The following is a 15,513-nucleotide window of genomic DNA, read 5'->3' on the forward strand; positions in this document are numbered from 1 at the left end:
TTTTTTTGCAAACATTTTTACTATAAAACTGGATTTTGCGATAAAAAATTCAATTTTCGCAAATTTGCAAATTTTTTTGCAGATTCTAAAAGTAGAGCACAAGAGCTTTCTAATGATGTATCATTTGTCATATTTGGACATAAAACATGGGATTTAGAGGGGGGGGTCAAATTGACCCCCCCCCCAGCGTATCCTGGTTTTCAAGTACCCCAGCAGGGATAGGGTTAAGCTCATAAAATTTACTTTTGGCAGCAGTGCTCGGCTCCAAGTCTATCCTAGCCGCAGCGCTCGGCTTTCAAGTATTTCCTGGCCACAGTTCTCGGCCCATGTATATTGTTTTAACCTGATTCCTAACAAAATTTATCAAACTTTTAATATGATAAATTTTTATTTTTTATTAGATTTTCTGATGAGATGCCAAATGGCCACTCTGAACTATGTTGACAAAAGAAGGTAAATTGCAAAATTATTGGCACAACTTTTTGACCTCGTAGCTCCTGTTGTTTAGAAGAACTGCTAATTTATCTGGTTAAATATCAGAAATTCATATCATTTTTGTTCCTCCTAATAACTCTTCAATAAGAGGAGCTGGTTCACTTTATCTTAAATCCAGAACCTTACAGAGCTCTGTATATTGTGGAGAGAACAAAATATGGATAAAATCCATTTAAACTTTGGATAAAACTTTACCATTGTCTAAAGTTTTCAGTATTGAGAATAATATAATCTAGTTCAACTTAGTAATTAGAGGAACTATACAGTACCTCGTGGTAAGAATTATGATTTAAATCTACAATTTCAAGTTACAAACTGTATGTGCTGTTAAAAGGGAACAAGTTGGAATGTGTTGATAATATGGGTCACAAAAGCTGCCTCAGATGGTCAAGATGAACAGCGCCTCAACCACTAACCCTTTCTCTGGCAGAGATGACAAGCTGGGTTGGATCAAGGGATCGGTCAGTGGGAAAGTCCATTTTAGAGTGCCCTAAGGGGTGGAAGGTTGTTTTATAAAATAAGACCTAGCAGAGAATAACAAGAGTTGTGGACCAGCCCTTTTGGAGAGAGGATGGAGAAATTCTACCAGCTCCCCACAGTCATATTAAGGACGATCTGAGAAACTCTCTAACCTCTCTGAAACAGAAACTGCAGATGGGCTCCAAGCCGTGGGACAAAGAAAGATCTGCACAGGAAACTCGAACCTGTGGATCATGATGGCTTTTAAGCCGCAGGATGCAAGAAGGTCACAGGAAAACCAAACCTGTGGAAACTGTGTTTAGCAGAATATCTACATGGCTAATTTAGTTCATTGTTTTATGTCACTTATTTTCTTTTACTTGTTTCGCTTTTAAAAATGTTCAACTATTTTGTTTTTTTATTGGTGCGTGATTTGATAACTACTAGAATATTGATAACTACTAGATATTGATAACTACTAGAATGTTGAAAACTACAATTATATTGATAACTACTAGATATTGATAACTACTAGATATTGTTAACTACTAGAATATTGATAGCTACTAGAAAATTTATAACGACTAGAAAATTTATAACTACTAGAATATTGATAACTACTAGAATGTTAATATCTACTAGAATATTGATAACTACATTTATATTGATAACTATTAAATATTGATAACTACTAGATATTAATAACTACTAGAATATTGATAACTACTAGAATGTTTATATCTACTAGAATATTGATAACTACAATTATATTGATAACTACTAGATATGGATAACTACACATGTCTTGGGAAATAAAAATGAATGGGTGATTTGGTGAGTTAAAATCAAAGGCAAAGGCGTGGCAAAGTCGACCCAGACTTAAAAACTGATGCAACTTTTAATAGAGTATGTCTATAGTTGTGTGTTATAGTACACTATACACTATAGCATGTTTATGACAAGAATTAAACGAGAAATTATATTTTTTTACTACTTACAAATTCTTCTTGTCCATTTAAAGATATATTTGACGGTCTTAATTTTTGAATGAGGAACTCAACTAAGCAAAGAAAGTAAAAATAATAATAAATAAAAAGATGTATTGTCCAAATTTTTTTTATAAATGTATCAGAGTTAGGGGGAAACTATTTCATCAGAAATATCAAATACTTTTTGCACCACCAACAAATTATAAGTTGCAAATTATAAGCACATTTATGTTATCAGAAAAAAATGAAAAATCTAAATTCATTCAATAATTAAGGATTTTTTAAAACATAAGCCATAAAGAGATTGTCGATTTTAAAAATTTTTCAAAACTTTGATATGGGTATTTATAGATGCGTCTGCTGAATACCTTCCATTTTTCGTTTCAGATATTTTAAAAATTTATGGCTAAAACCAGATTTTTGGATAAATTAAGGATTAATGGATAAATAAAGAAAAATCTTCTTCCAAAACCCTGTTTTTTTGCTTACAAGTTAATTATTTTTCATGGTATTTTTACGAATAAGTTTGAAAATTTGGTGAAAATTTAAGTTTTGGCAGATTTTTTATTCTCATTCGTGGATTTAAAAATCAAATTGATTTGTCTGTGAATTGTGAATATGTATGTTATGTGTATTGTATGAATATTCATGAATAAATTTTTTTTCTTTTCAAAAAAGTTTGAAATATTTGTCAACACTGTAAATTTTGAGTTTACAAAGTACAGGAAGGAAATGTATATTTTGCCTGATATACATATATATTATTCAGAAGAAAACATGGTGAAGTAGGTTTTTGTGCATTTCATTCTTATTCATAATTTAATAAAAAATTGGAATTCTGAAAAATTTTCCTTTCAGCTTAAATAAATATCACACTTTAAAGGGAGTGTTCGCGAAAAATGAAAGGGGGTATAGGCTTAATGTGATAAAAAAGCGCTTTTGATCGATACTAATTTTACTTCTATCTGTTGCGTCTATAAAGAGAAAATTGTTAAAAACGACTAATACCGAAGAACGCAGTGTTTTTAGTAGCTTTTAAAAAAAAAATTTCTGTTCAACTGTTTTTTTTTTCAAATCATAAAGGATGTAACAAATTATTTAACAATGAGGAATCTAGAATGAGAAAATAAAAACCTATGTTTTAACTTTAACAATTTAGACAAAAATTAAATAAAAGTTTCCTGTGAGGAAGGAAGTTTTATGGTTTTATGGAGGATTGGCCTGAAAGCATCTTAAAGGGTCAGTTCACGTAATTTCAAGTGGCACTGCATTTACACAGGGTTTTCAAACAATATCCTTATTCTTTTATTTGAAAATTGATCACTTGAGATCTTGGTTTCTCTATAAAAGTGAAGATATTTTTCTCATTGTTTCTTAGATCAAGGATTTAAAGGTACTGTTGTGAATCGTGCACACAGTTATATATTTAAATGGGGGATTGTTGATATTACGTGGGAAGTCCAATATTATAAATATACGCAAATAATAAAAAGATAGTTTGAGTAAGAAAGAATGTTCAATTCAATTTAAACTTTGATGATCAAAATAATTTTTCTCTGCGGAAGAGTTTTACTAAGATTTTTAAAAATTTGAATGGAAGATGCTGTTCAAATAGTTGTCTAGATAGCTGTCATAATAGGGAACGGTTGAAGGTAAGAGGACGGAAGAAGGAAAAGGGAAAGGATGGAAAGGGAAAGGATAGAAAGAAAAGGATGGAAAGGGAAAGGATGAAGAAAAGGGGAAGGATAAAGGAAAGAAAATGATGGAAAGAGAAAGGATGAAGGAAAGGGGAAGGATGAAGGACAAGGAAATGATGGAAAGGGAAAGAATGAAGGAAAGGGAAAGGATGAGGAAAAGAGAAGGAAAAAAATGGAAAGGATAAAAAATGAAAGGATGGAGGAAAGGGAAAGGATGAAAAGGAAAAGATTGAGGGAAAGTTAGGTACGGAGGAAAGGGGAAGGATGTAGGAAGGGGAAAGAATAAAAGAAAGAAGGAAGGAATAAGGAAAGGGGGAAGAGAAGGAAAGCTGAAGGAAAGGGGAAGGATAGAGAAAATGGGAAGGATTGCGTGAAGCAAAGAATAAAGAAACAGGAGTTAAAGCATTATTTTCCTTTAAACGTTTTGTTTAAAAGTTTGTTTTAAGAATGTGTCTTTCCAAAGTATCTACTCAATTTAGTCTTTTAATTTTTCAAAATCAACCCAGGGGTTTCACAAAAAGGATTCAGAGACGAAAGGATAAAAATGAAATTTTACCCTCCCCCCCCCATATATATATGTACATTTCTAAATAGGATGGTTAGTGTAGGAAGGTTGTTGATCAAAGGCCTCATTGCACAATTGTGCTGTATTAGCTGTAATTAATTCCATTCATCCTCTCAATATTACGCTTCAATACAACTTTTCTTATGTTCATCTATCTTCTTCCCTTTTCTTCTCTTTTTTCTCCTTTTTTATTCCCTTTTCTCCCCTTTACTCCCGTTTTCTTTCCTTATCTTCCATTTTTCTTCCCTTTTCTTCCTATTCCTTCTATCTTCTTCCATTTTTTCCGTTTTTTTCCAGTTTCTTCCCTTTTCTTCCTTTTTATCCATGTCTTCCCTAATCTTCCTTTTTATCCATGTCTTCACTAATCTTCCCTTTTATCCATGTCTTCCCTAATCTTCCTTTTTATCCATGTCTTCACTAATCTTCCTTTTTATCCATGTCTTCACTAATCTTCCTTTTTATCCATGTCTTCTCTTTTACTACCCAATTCTTTCCTTTTCCGTTTCCTGACTGGAAGTACTGTCAATAAGAATTATTTTCTGTTTTTGTTTATAATTAGACCTGAAGCAATGAACAGTTATCATGATTATTATTGTTATTTATTGTTCTTAGTCTACTGTTTTTTATTACAGTAAAACTTAAGAATTAAGAAGGTTAAAAACAAATAAAAAAAGTTTATTCGTTCAACAACGGGTTGGGTGTCCCAGATCAAATTGGATTTAATAAATTAAGATTTTTGATACACAGGAAGATGTAGGAAAAATGTAGACTAAAATACAAAGCAAAAGACTGGGTTTTTAAATTTTGTAGATTTCAATATTTTGCTATGAATTGGTTTGATTTTTGATGTTGTATCTTTTGATTTAAGGTTTTTCAAATAAGAATTTTCACAAAAAATGGAATGTTTCCTTCAAGACATTTTCTAAAATTTCAGACAGTTATTAGCCTTATGTTTTAGGCTTTGGCATTAATGGTACTGTACAAGGAATCTAAAGTGACCTTCCATTTAAAAAAAAAGCGGCTTGTTCGATTTACATTGATACCCTTAAAATATTTTTCTGCTCAAAATTGTATTTAATAACTATTTTTTTGGTTGCATATTATAAATTCAAAGTTTTTCAAAAATAATGATTGAAAACAATATATTATTATAAGATATTAATTTAACGTAAAATATTCACTTTAGATTGAATCTGTAAATACTTATAGGTATAAACCATTTGTGTTTGAACCAACAAATTGATAAATAGATAAACTTTAAAAATGCTTTTGTAAAAATTTACATTTTCTCGACTTGTTTGTCTTAAAGTACATAGATGTCAATATAATGCTTCGTTGAGTTTAATTTGGTCTGGCTAGGTATACATCTCAATTATTTGTTCATGCAAGAATATCATTTATTATTCAGAAATCACAAAGGAGTTTTACAAAGATACCATTAAAGAAACTAGATCAAATATTATCAAATTATGGTCGAATAATACAAACAATCCACACAAAATAACCTTAATACTTTTTAAAAAACTATTTTTTTTCAGGCGATCGACTTGAAAATTATCAATTACTAATCCTATTATATTTTTTATTATACATATACATGTAATGTATGTTACTGTATTGTAAGTGTAAACTTACTTGCACCTCGGCGGGGTTAAAAAATGTCATTCAAAATAGTCTATTTTTCGAGATTTGAAAAATTTCCCAATCAAATCAGCAAAATAATGGACGAAGAACCAAACATTTGTAAGTAAAATAATGTTAAAAACTAAAGCTATTACAAGCTAGAGGAGTGAGAAGCGCTCTGAAAGCCTGGTACGATTGAAAACGTACACTACTGTATTGTATCTACATCCCTTTCTTATAGTTTGGGAATATTCCCATTAATTTGCGAAATATTTACCGCTTCTCTTTCAATTATTAATCTCCTGATGGAAGGTTTATAGGAAAACTATAAAGGGTTTCAAAAACAAATTCTGTATTTTCAGAATTAAGAGACTGAAACCAGATTTAATGAATTTGAGCCAGGTCTAGAGTTGGTTTAACCACGTATCTTGAATCGGCGGTTTAGGATTTGTCAATGTCAAACTAGCGAGGTAGTTAAGCGACCTGGGGACTGAATTAAATAAATTGGAGAGGTCGCTAAATTACCTATACAGCTGATTCAAATCCTTATTCGCCGGACGCCGATTCAAATCTTCATGAATCTATATTTTTGAATCTGTGATTGAAGATTTGAATCGACGGTAGGTACCTTATTTTTTCTCCAACGTCGATGACTAAGAATAATGTAATTTGTGAATGTTGGGTTTATTATTCCCCTTAATTGTGATAAAAACTTTTCAAAGAGAAATAAATAACGACCAGAAAAAAACGATAAATAATAGTTAATTGCGGAAACAGAAGGGCGATGTACTTAGGAAAAAATGAAACCCTGTAGATTTTGTGGGGAAAGATGCAAAAAACAATTTTAAAAAGATTATATTATTTTTAAATCTCGAAAGTAAATAATTTAAAATTCTAAATTTTGCGAACAAAGAAACTAAAAGTTAAACACATTAAGTCAATCTTAGATAAACTTTTAATATGTTTAAAATGTTGGCCGGATCTAAACTTATAAAATTATTAATAATTCAACAGTTAGTTTAATCTAATATGGCTTAAAGGGACAGTCAGTATATTTCAAGGGGCCCTATGCAGTTAAAGGGACTGTCAGTATATTTCAAGGGACCCTATGCAGTTAAAGGGACTGTCAGTATATTTCAAGGGACCCTATGCAGTTAAAGGGACTGTCAGTATATTTCAAGGGACCCTATGCAGTTAAAGGGACTGTCAGTATATTTTAAAGGACCCTATGCAGTTAAAGGGACTGTCAGTATATTTCAAGGGACCCTATGCAGTTAAAGGGACTGTCAGTATAGTTCAAGGGACCCTAACGACCCAACAGTTACAGAGGACAAGCTCTCTATTTACTACGAACCTTTTTAACATTTCTACGATAAATTGTGTGAAAGATATTGCTTAAAAAGTGTTTAATTCTTACAATATTCTCCAATATTTATTCAAGCAGAAATTCACAAATTACTATCAAAGAAAAACCACAATTGAATAATATCTAATTTAAAAGTAAAAACATGGATGAGAAGGATATTAAGGGAACCTTTGTTAATAGGACTTGATAATTGAATAGTCCCTTTACAATTATCTTAAATTTTGCTAATTTTCAAATATTTGTTGACAAACCAAGATACTGACCTCAAAAAGAATAAATTAATTTTTCATATTTACCAATTGTTTTCTTTTGTGAACTATTATTAATTGATATTGATTACAATTGATTACATTAAATAATCATCAATCAGTCTTTTTATAGATTTACAGATTACTAAAAGGTTCTAGCAAAAGTTAAGGAATACCTAATTACTACTAACTATATACTAACTATATATATCGGTGAGAGGTTCTATCGGGGCATGGTGGGATATTCAAGCTAAAAAGTATCTGAGAAGTCGCTGAACTAGATAGAGGCGGTACAACCATGTATCTGAGAAGTCGCTGAACATAAATAGAGGCGGTACAACCAAGTATCTGAGAAGTTGCTGAACTAAATAGAGGCGGTACAACCAAGTATCTGAGAAGTCGCTGAACTAGATAGAGGCGGTACAGCCAAGTATCTGAGAAATCGCTGAACTAAATAGAGGCAGTACAACCAAGTATCTGAGAAGTCGCTGAACTAGATAGAGGCGGTACAACCAAGCATCTGAGAAGTCGCTGAACTTAATAGAGGCGGTGCAACCAAGTATCTGAGAAGTCGCTGAACTAAATAGAGGCAGTACAGCCAAGTATCTGAGAAGTCGCTGAACTAGATAGAGGCGGTACAACCAAGTATCTGAGAAGTCGCTGAACTAAATAGAGGCGGTACAACCAAGTATCTTGAATCTGTGATTTAGGATTTGTTCATGTCATGATAAGTTTTTGAATCGATGGTGGATAGTTCAGCGACTTCAATTCAATGAATTCGGTCCCCGGGTCCGATCGAGGTTGTGTGATTATCATCAAATTACAATATTTTCGCCTATTTATAATAACTTTTTCTTTAACTCACCTCACACCAATTTGAATAAAGCTTTAGAGCAGTTATAGATTTTTAATAATTTTGATAATAGATTTTTCATCATAAAAAGATTCCTTTACAACATTGCCTGTTTCATCTCCATTTTACATTTTTCATAAATATTTTATTTTTTTATTATTGGATGTAAACAGTTTTGAGAGAAAAAACTTTTTCAAGTTGCAAACTTGCAATTCAGTTTTTCTTTAAATTTTTTAAGCTGCTGTTCAAACTTTGTTTCAGGGGTTTTTACAATTACAAAATTCGATGTCCTAGGCCATGGGGGAAATCTTTGATGATTTACCCATATCCCCCCGGCTTTAAGTTTATTCAGGCATTTTAAGTATTTTTTTTGATAATCATAATGACGCCCTGAAACTTTTAAAAAGTAACAAACTAATTGTTGATTTTAGTTCTAATAATTTAGCAAAGCAAGAGCGGAGGAAGGCCATAAGCCACAATATTTTCCCCTTTAATGCCACTTATTAGCTTTTTTGTCTTCTGGCAGGCATAAGCCACGACCAAATCGTCTTCCATGTCACAAATTTTAAGTGTTCCGGCAATTAATTTGTTTTTAAATAGTAAATTTAGCCCATCGAAATAATGATTTTCAAAAAACCAGCCGCATTACGCTAAAAATGGTAACTTTTAGTGATTTTAGAAGTTTAGAAGAGTTGTGTGTTCAGTTGATAAACTGCTTTACATTTAACAAAGAAGATTTTACATCATAATTAGCACATTTTGGGCAGAGACAAATTGTTTGGGGTAGTCTAAAGAATAGGAAAAGATGAGAAAAATCACAATATTAACTATTACCTGAGCGTTACAGATTTCCATTAAGAAAAATTCTGTTTTTCAATTTTCTCGTTAAACTTTGAATTTAAAGCCAAAGGCGCTGATTCCCCCTCGTAGGAATATATAGTTTTCACTTTCGCCCCTGCTCAGATTTTATTTCCAACTTGTTGGTAAAATTTTCTTCTGCCATTTCCGATAAGAAAAATTTAAAATGTCAAAGTTTGGAAGATTACAACTTTGTTTTTATACTTTTAGTAGATTATTCCAGACTCTTGAATATTTTCTTGTTAAAAACCCTCAACTTTTTAAAACTTAATTAAGCCCAACTTGGTTTGCATGGGTGGTGCTCATCTTCAAATTAAGAAAAAGAATAATTATTATGTTAAAAGACGGACCTTATTAACAATTTTTACAATTTTTTAAAATGTGGAATATAATGTTGTTTTGGCTTTTGACGCGGAAGGGGGATCATTTTAAGGATAAAAATATGGGGCCTTTTTGGATAATCATTCTCAAATCCCAATTGAACAAGTTCTAGAGTTTTCTTTGATACGGGGCAGTTTAAAACAAATATTTGTGAATTTTTTTTCAATCTCATTTAGATTTTTTGTGTAAATCAAATAAATAAAAATGTGAGCCAGAAAAAAATATCGTCTAAAAAATCAAGAGTTGCATTAAAATATCTGTCTTGAAATTTGAAACACTAATTGTTCAAAAACGTGAAAATCGTAGAAATGAAAAAAAATTAAATCATAAATAAGGTGCATCTTTTAATACCCAGTTCGATGAAAAAGTTTCACCTTTATTTATAAATAAAAAACCCTGACTTTTGGAATGATTATAACACATTACACATCACTAAATTTTACTGCTTAAATACTCCCCCCTCCCCCCCTACCCTCCATTGATAAAATGGTACATTCCCCGTTAGAAAAGATTAACTGTTTTGCGTCTTATAAATAAGTTTCTTTATGTGTTTCGTTTTTATACTTTCATAATTATAATAATTATAAAATTTATTCAATTTTGGATAATACTGTCTGTATTATCCAATATATATATTTGGTCATTTATACATTTCCTTAACGACGTGAATATTAGCACTTTTTCTTAAAATTTGATTTAAAATAACATAATTCATGCGAAAATAAGAATTACAAATAAAAGAAACTTCATTGCTAATTTGCTCATTGCGCTCTATTGGAACTGATTACTCGCAACAAACTCAAATTTTCTAACCCTTATATCTTTGCCACAATAATTCCGACCGGAGGTTATTCATATAAACATGACACAGTAATAGAGAAAATACCTCAGGGGCGTATGCAGGAATTTGTCCAGGAGGTCGGAATTAATATTTGTTGACATTCAAGTTTTCACTTTTCTTGTATCCCTTCCCCGGTAAACGCCCCTGGAACCTCTTTATGAACACTTTAATACTCAAGTTTTGCAAATTTTATGAATTTGAATTGCTTCCATTATAATTCTTAATTGGTAAATGTATAACATATATTAAAGATTACGGATGTAATACACGATGTATACGCATATAGGCAGGGTACACCCGTCCCCCGCCCCTTTCTTTAATCATTTACAGAATAAAATACAAGGGCATGTACGGAAATAAATTTAGGGGGCAAAATATGCCCCCCCCCCCACCTCCTAGGGGGAGGCAAAATTTAAATCTTAAATTTTAAAAATTTGGCTTCTTGGATATCAGGAAAAAGTATAAGATACTTTAAATGAACACATAAAGTCCAATTACCTTGCAAATACAACATTAACAAAACTAGCAGAAAACAAAATACATTTTTTTTCAATCTACACTCTTTATTATATGTTCTGTTAGTATTTATACTAGAGGTAACAAAAGAAATTTTTGAAAAAGAAATTCTGTGAACTTAACTCTGTGTAGTGTGTGAAGTGTGTACTCTGTAAACTTAAAAGGGAAAATTAGGTTGCACTGCAATATATTTATTTAGTTTGTCTGTACGTCTGTCTGTTTGTTTGTTTGTATCCAATAAACGTCAAAACGGCTAAAGTGATCTGGTCCAAATTTTGTGTGGGACCTCACGGGCCCCAGGGAAGGTATTTCGCCAATCAGCATTTAAATATGTAATCTTAAAATATTTTTATCTTAAATCATTTAATTTTGTAAAATTTTGAAAATGCGCGGAAAAATATTATCAAATTAATTTTTTTATACTGTACAAAGAGAAGATGCTCACAGATAAAGCCACAATTAAATGTTGAATTAAGAAGATGGACACGAATAAAAGCCTAGTAATATATATTTTTTTGTGGTGGAGGGGGGCTACCCTAAAAGTCCAATTCAGAACAGCAAACTTTTTTTAATGTTCTTCAATCTTCTTAAGATTTGAAAAGTAAGATAGCTCTGAGTTCTAGGGGGGGGGGTCGTAACCCCCCCCCTTCAGAGGTCTAGTCGGAGGCACTGCCCCCCTTGTCTCCCCCAAGTATACTCCCTTGATAGAAAAGATTCCACTCTCAGGGGCGGATGCAGGGGGGGGCGGGGGGAAATTCGCCCCCCCCCTGACAGATTCAGGGAGGGGTGTAGGCCCCCATGAATTTGGAATTTTTTGTTCCTATTTTCAGAATAGCTTCTCAATAGAATGCTTAAGGGAAAGAAACCCTAGTGCAAAACAGGAAAAATATCCGTCTTAATAAACTATAATGTGTGAAAAGTTAAAAATCTAGTTTTTTAGTCTTTAGTCATTAATTTTGACTCTTTTTGAGTCTGTTAAGTCAAAAAATCTTGCCCCCCCCCTCACTTAAATCCTGTATCCGCCCCTGTCCACTATATGACTTGATTTACTAAACATTTAATTACCGTTTTATTGAGAATTTGTCACTGATTAACTATAATCCGTAGCTGAAAATCCGCAATTTTGTGTAAAATGCGTATAAATTTAGTAAAACTGATAATTGACCATAATTTAAACTATATTTTGATTAAACTCCTTTCCTTACTCCAAAAGCGGTTAGTTACTGTAAAAACGACCTTTGTTCATCACCTGATATGTAATCTGTTCTCTGATTGGCTGAATCCCTGTCGAGGTCTCCTATTCGTTCCCCGCCTTAAACTACGTCATGAATTGATTTAAACTTGGAAACCGCGGGTATTCAAACCGCGAGGACCCTTGTGATAGGTCGGCGCACGGAATGCGCGCAGCTCGGACAATGGGATTTTTGAGCACAGTTAATCTCTCACATTTTCTTGTAATTTCGGGTTAAATTGAGGCGTAAGTTAATATATTTAGACTGGTTAGACAATGGTCTAAGTCCTTTTCTTAAGGATACATTTTATATTTGTTTATATCAGCAGACAATTGGAGCAGATTTCTCTTTTATTTAGATACGACGTTTTTCAGACTTAATGGACATGACATGAGCAACTTTTCGACATACGGCGAATATCGTCGAGCTAAAAACCCGGACGAACGGCCTCAGACCAAGATTAGTGGAAACCGGCCGCTGGTAACCGGGAAACGACAGAGGATTGCTCCACCAAGGTACTTTCTAATTTATATAACCTAACCCGTGGCCGCGGCGCTCGGCCCCCTAGCCCATCCTAGCCGCAGCGCTCGGCCCAGAAAGTGTCTTAACTAACCTAACCCGTGGCCGCAGCGCTCGGCCCCCTAGCCCATCCTAGCCGCAGCGCTCGGCCCAGAATTTATCTTAACCTAACCTGACCCTAAATAACAAAAAATTAAATAATAAATTTGTTGCGGCCACATTTTCTGTTTATTAGGAAATTATCATAGTTTGGAACTTAGTAGGAAGAGGTTAAAACTTTATAGATATTTATTTTTAATCCAGCTTGTTTTTTTGTGTTATCTTTGTTGCTATTTGTATTGGTGAATTAGGATTTGGCTTTAATTTAATCCTCTACTCTCGACATCTAGTGATTCATGTATATTTTCTCTTATTCTTGTCCCAGGAATTCATGACTAATCCTTCTCTACCTGCAAATAAATGCCTAGTGCGCAGGCGCACTTGTTGCTTCAACCCTTGATATAAATTCTGCATATACACACTGCAGAAAAGAAAGTTCACATTCAACGTCAAAAGCATTATGCCATTATATCTATGAATCTAAAATATTAACTTTAAAAAATATTTTTTAATAAAGTGACGATAATGCGAATCATCGAAATTTTAATTAAAGTAATAAATGCTTTATATAGGGAGTTGATTTTGTATCAGTCATGTTAAATCCTTATCAAATCATATGTTTTACTTTTATAATTTATTTATAGTAAGTTAGTTACTCTGCACTCAGCGATGCAGCTGATTTTAGTCTGTTTAACAACGGATAATAAGTTAATATAAACTACTTATTAATATTATCGTCTGCTGATTGACAAGTGTTTAGTCTCATGTATATAGAAAAGATAATGATTTATTTATTTGTGCAGGGACAATAACCCACCGGAGAAACGGTTTCGAAGAGAAGAGTGCTCAGAAGATGAGCGAACAAGTCTTCCAACCATTCTCAGCTTCAAGGCATTCCTGTCCACTCAGGAGGACAACATCACTGACGACGAGGCCATCTCTAAATACGGAGAGTACAAGCTCGAGTTCAACAGACAGCAGCTTAACGAGTTCTTTGTCATGCACAAGGACGAGGAATGGTTCCAGGAAAAGTATCATCCTGATCTGAAAACTCTCCGACACGACATGGAAACTTCATATTTAAGACGACGTGTAGAAGTATTTATGGAGCTGAATAACCAAGGAAATATAAAGGAGCTGAGGTTGGAGTCCAGCAGAGCGGAGGAGATAGAAACGTTGTTAGACTGCTTTGTGTACAGACTTGAAGGAGGTACGGAGGAGGACGTGTTGAGTATACAGCTTGGAGTATCCCCAGCCCAGGAGCTGCATAAAACTACAAGTATTCATCTCCGGTCTATTCATCCGACAATTAAAAGAGAAGAAATAGAAGCTGTGTATAAGAAGTATCCAGGATATCTTAGGCTAGCGCTCTCGGAACCTCTCCCGGAAAATAGATGGTTAAGGAAAGGTTGGATCTCTTTTGCGCGAGACGCTAAGATTAAGGAAATTTGTCTCAAAATCGGCTCAGTTAGATTAAAGGTAAAAGTAATCAATATTTTCATAGGTAACGTATTAAGTCATATTTATTAACATTTTTTACTCGTTTATTAATTTTACTATTATTTCCTTCAAGTCGTTATATAACAACTTATTAAATTGTAAACTCGCATTTTTTAACCTTTTTCACTCCTTTTATTTTTCTGCTATATAGGTTATATATTTCCCTTATCTTGTCTGCTTAAAATAATTGACACTTAATAGCGAACGATTGTATGTTTCCGTTCGACATTCATCTTTAAACGTTTTTTTTATTAATAACGTAGTACCATGTCACTATATTCAAGGGGTTCAAGAAAATAGTTGTTACTTTTGAGATTTTAGATTCAAGATTTTATGGTTCACGGTTGTGCCATAAATCCGCAAGTCATTTACCCAAAGAAATCAAAGGCCTTATTATAAATGGAAGAGAACTTGTAAATGTCCATTTAAATTGTAAAAATGAATTTATTTTTTTAGAATATCGAGTTTAGTCCTGTTCTGAACAAAGATCTGTCCCAACGAGTCCGTCCTGTGTCTGGAGTGTCTAACATGAACCAGGTCATGAAGCATGATATTAAAGCAGCATCAAAAATCGTCAAGCTTCTGGATAAGAAATGGAACCTTTGGGAAACGACAGTTGATGAAATAGTTGGCGAGAGGAGTTCTAATCCTGTTCTAGAGAATATTACTGAATATCTAATTGAAGAGATGAGTGCAGAGGAAGATGAATTGTTAGGTTTCTCAGCTGGAGATCAAAAGATAGAAGAAGAGGATGATAAAATATCAGTAGTTCTGGACAGATTAATACTATATCTACGTCTAGTGCATAGTGTAGATTATTATAAAGGATTAGTGTATCATAACACTCTACTGCCTGGAGCATGGTCTTCAGCCTGATGGTTTAATGCCCTCAGACAAGAGTGCTGCTGGAGGAGATGATAGTTTCAGCACTTTCTTCTCTGAGACAGGATCTGGAAAGCATGTCCCCAGGTTAGGAAAGAAAAAGTTTGTTGTTTCTATATCGTCCATGTTACTCTTCAGCCTCCTCCCATCCATATCTGGAATTTTCGTGGAAGAGAATTGTTCTTGTTAAACTTCTTATTCACTTCTCTGAATTTCCCGGACCCTTAAAATGAACAACCCTTGATATATTGCAACAGTGCCTAGTAGTGTTTCGGATCCATATCATTTTGATTCTGATCCGGATCCGCATCCGTGATGATGGATCCGGATCCGGATCCGAGGTAACTTTTGATTCTGTGAATCGGATTTTCCCTATTAAATGTTATGCAA

At 33.2% G+C, this 15,513-nt stretch overlaps 1 protein-coding gene across 1 annotated transcript; it reads left to right on the top strand.

The window, feature by feature from the left end:
• Window positions 1–12,464: 12,464 nt before the first annotated feature.
• Window positions 12,465–15,084, top strand: LOC111716494 (serrate RNA effector molecule homolog; the record flags this gene model as incomplete). The annotated part of the gene is given in 3 exon segments (XM_023491965.1): window positions 12,465–12,638; window positions 13,545–14,220; window positions 14,698–15,084. Coding segments are annotated over 3 exon segments (1,188 nt in total), but the record flags the coding sequence as incomplete, so codon positions are not given.
• Between the last annotated feature and the right edge of the window lie 429 nt (window positions 15,085–15,513).

Source organism: Eurytemora carolleeae, unplaced genomic scaffold (assembly GCF_000591075.1).
Source record: "Eurytemora carolleeae unplaced genomic scaffold, Eaff_2.0 scaffold1604, whole genome shotgun sequence".
Taxonomy (NCBI): Eukaryota; Metazoa; Arthropoda; class Copepoda; order Calanoida; family Temoridae; genus Eurytemora; species Eurytemora carolleeae.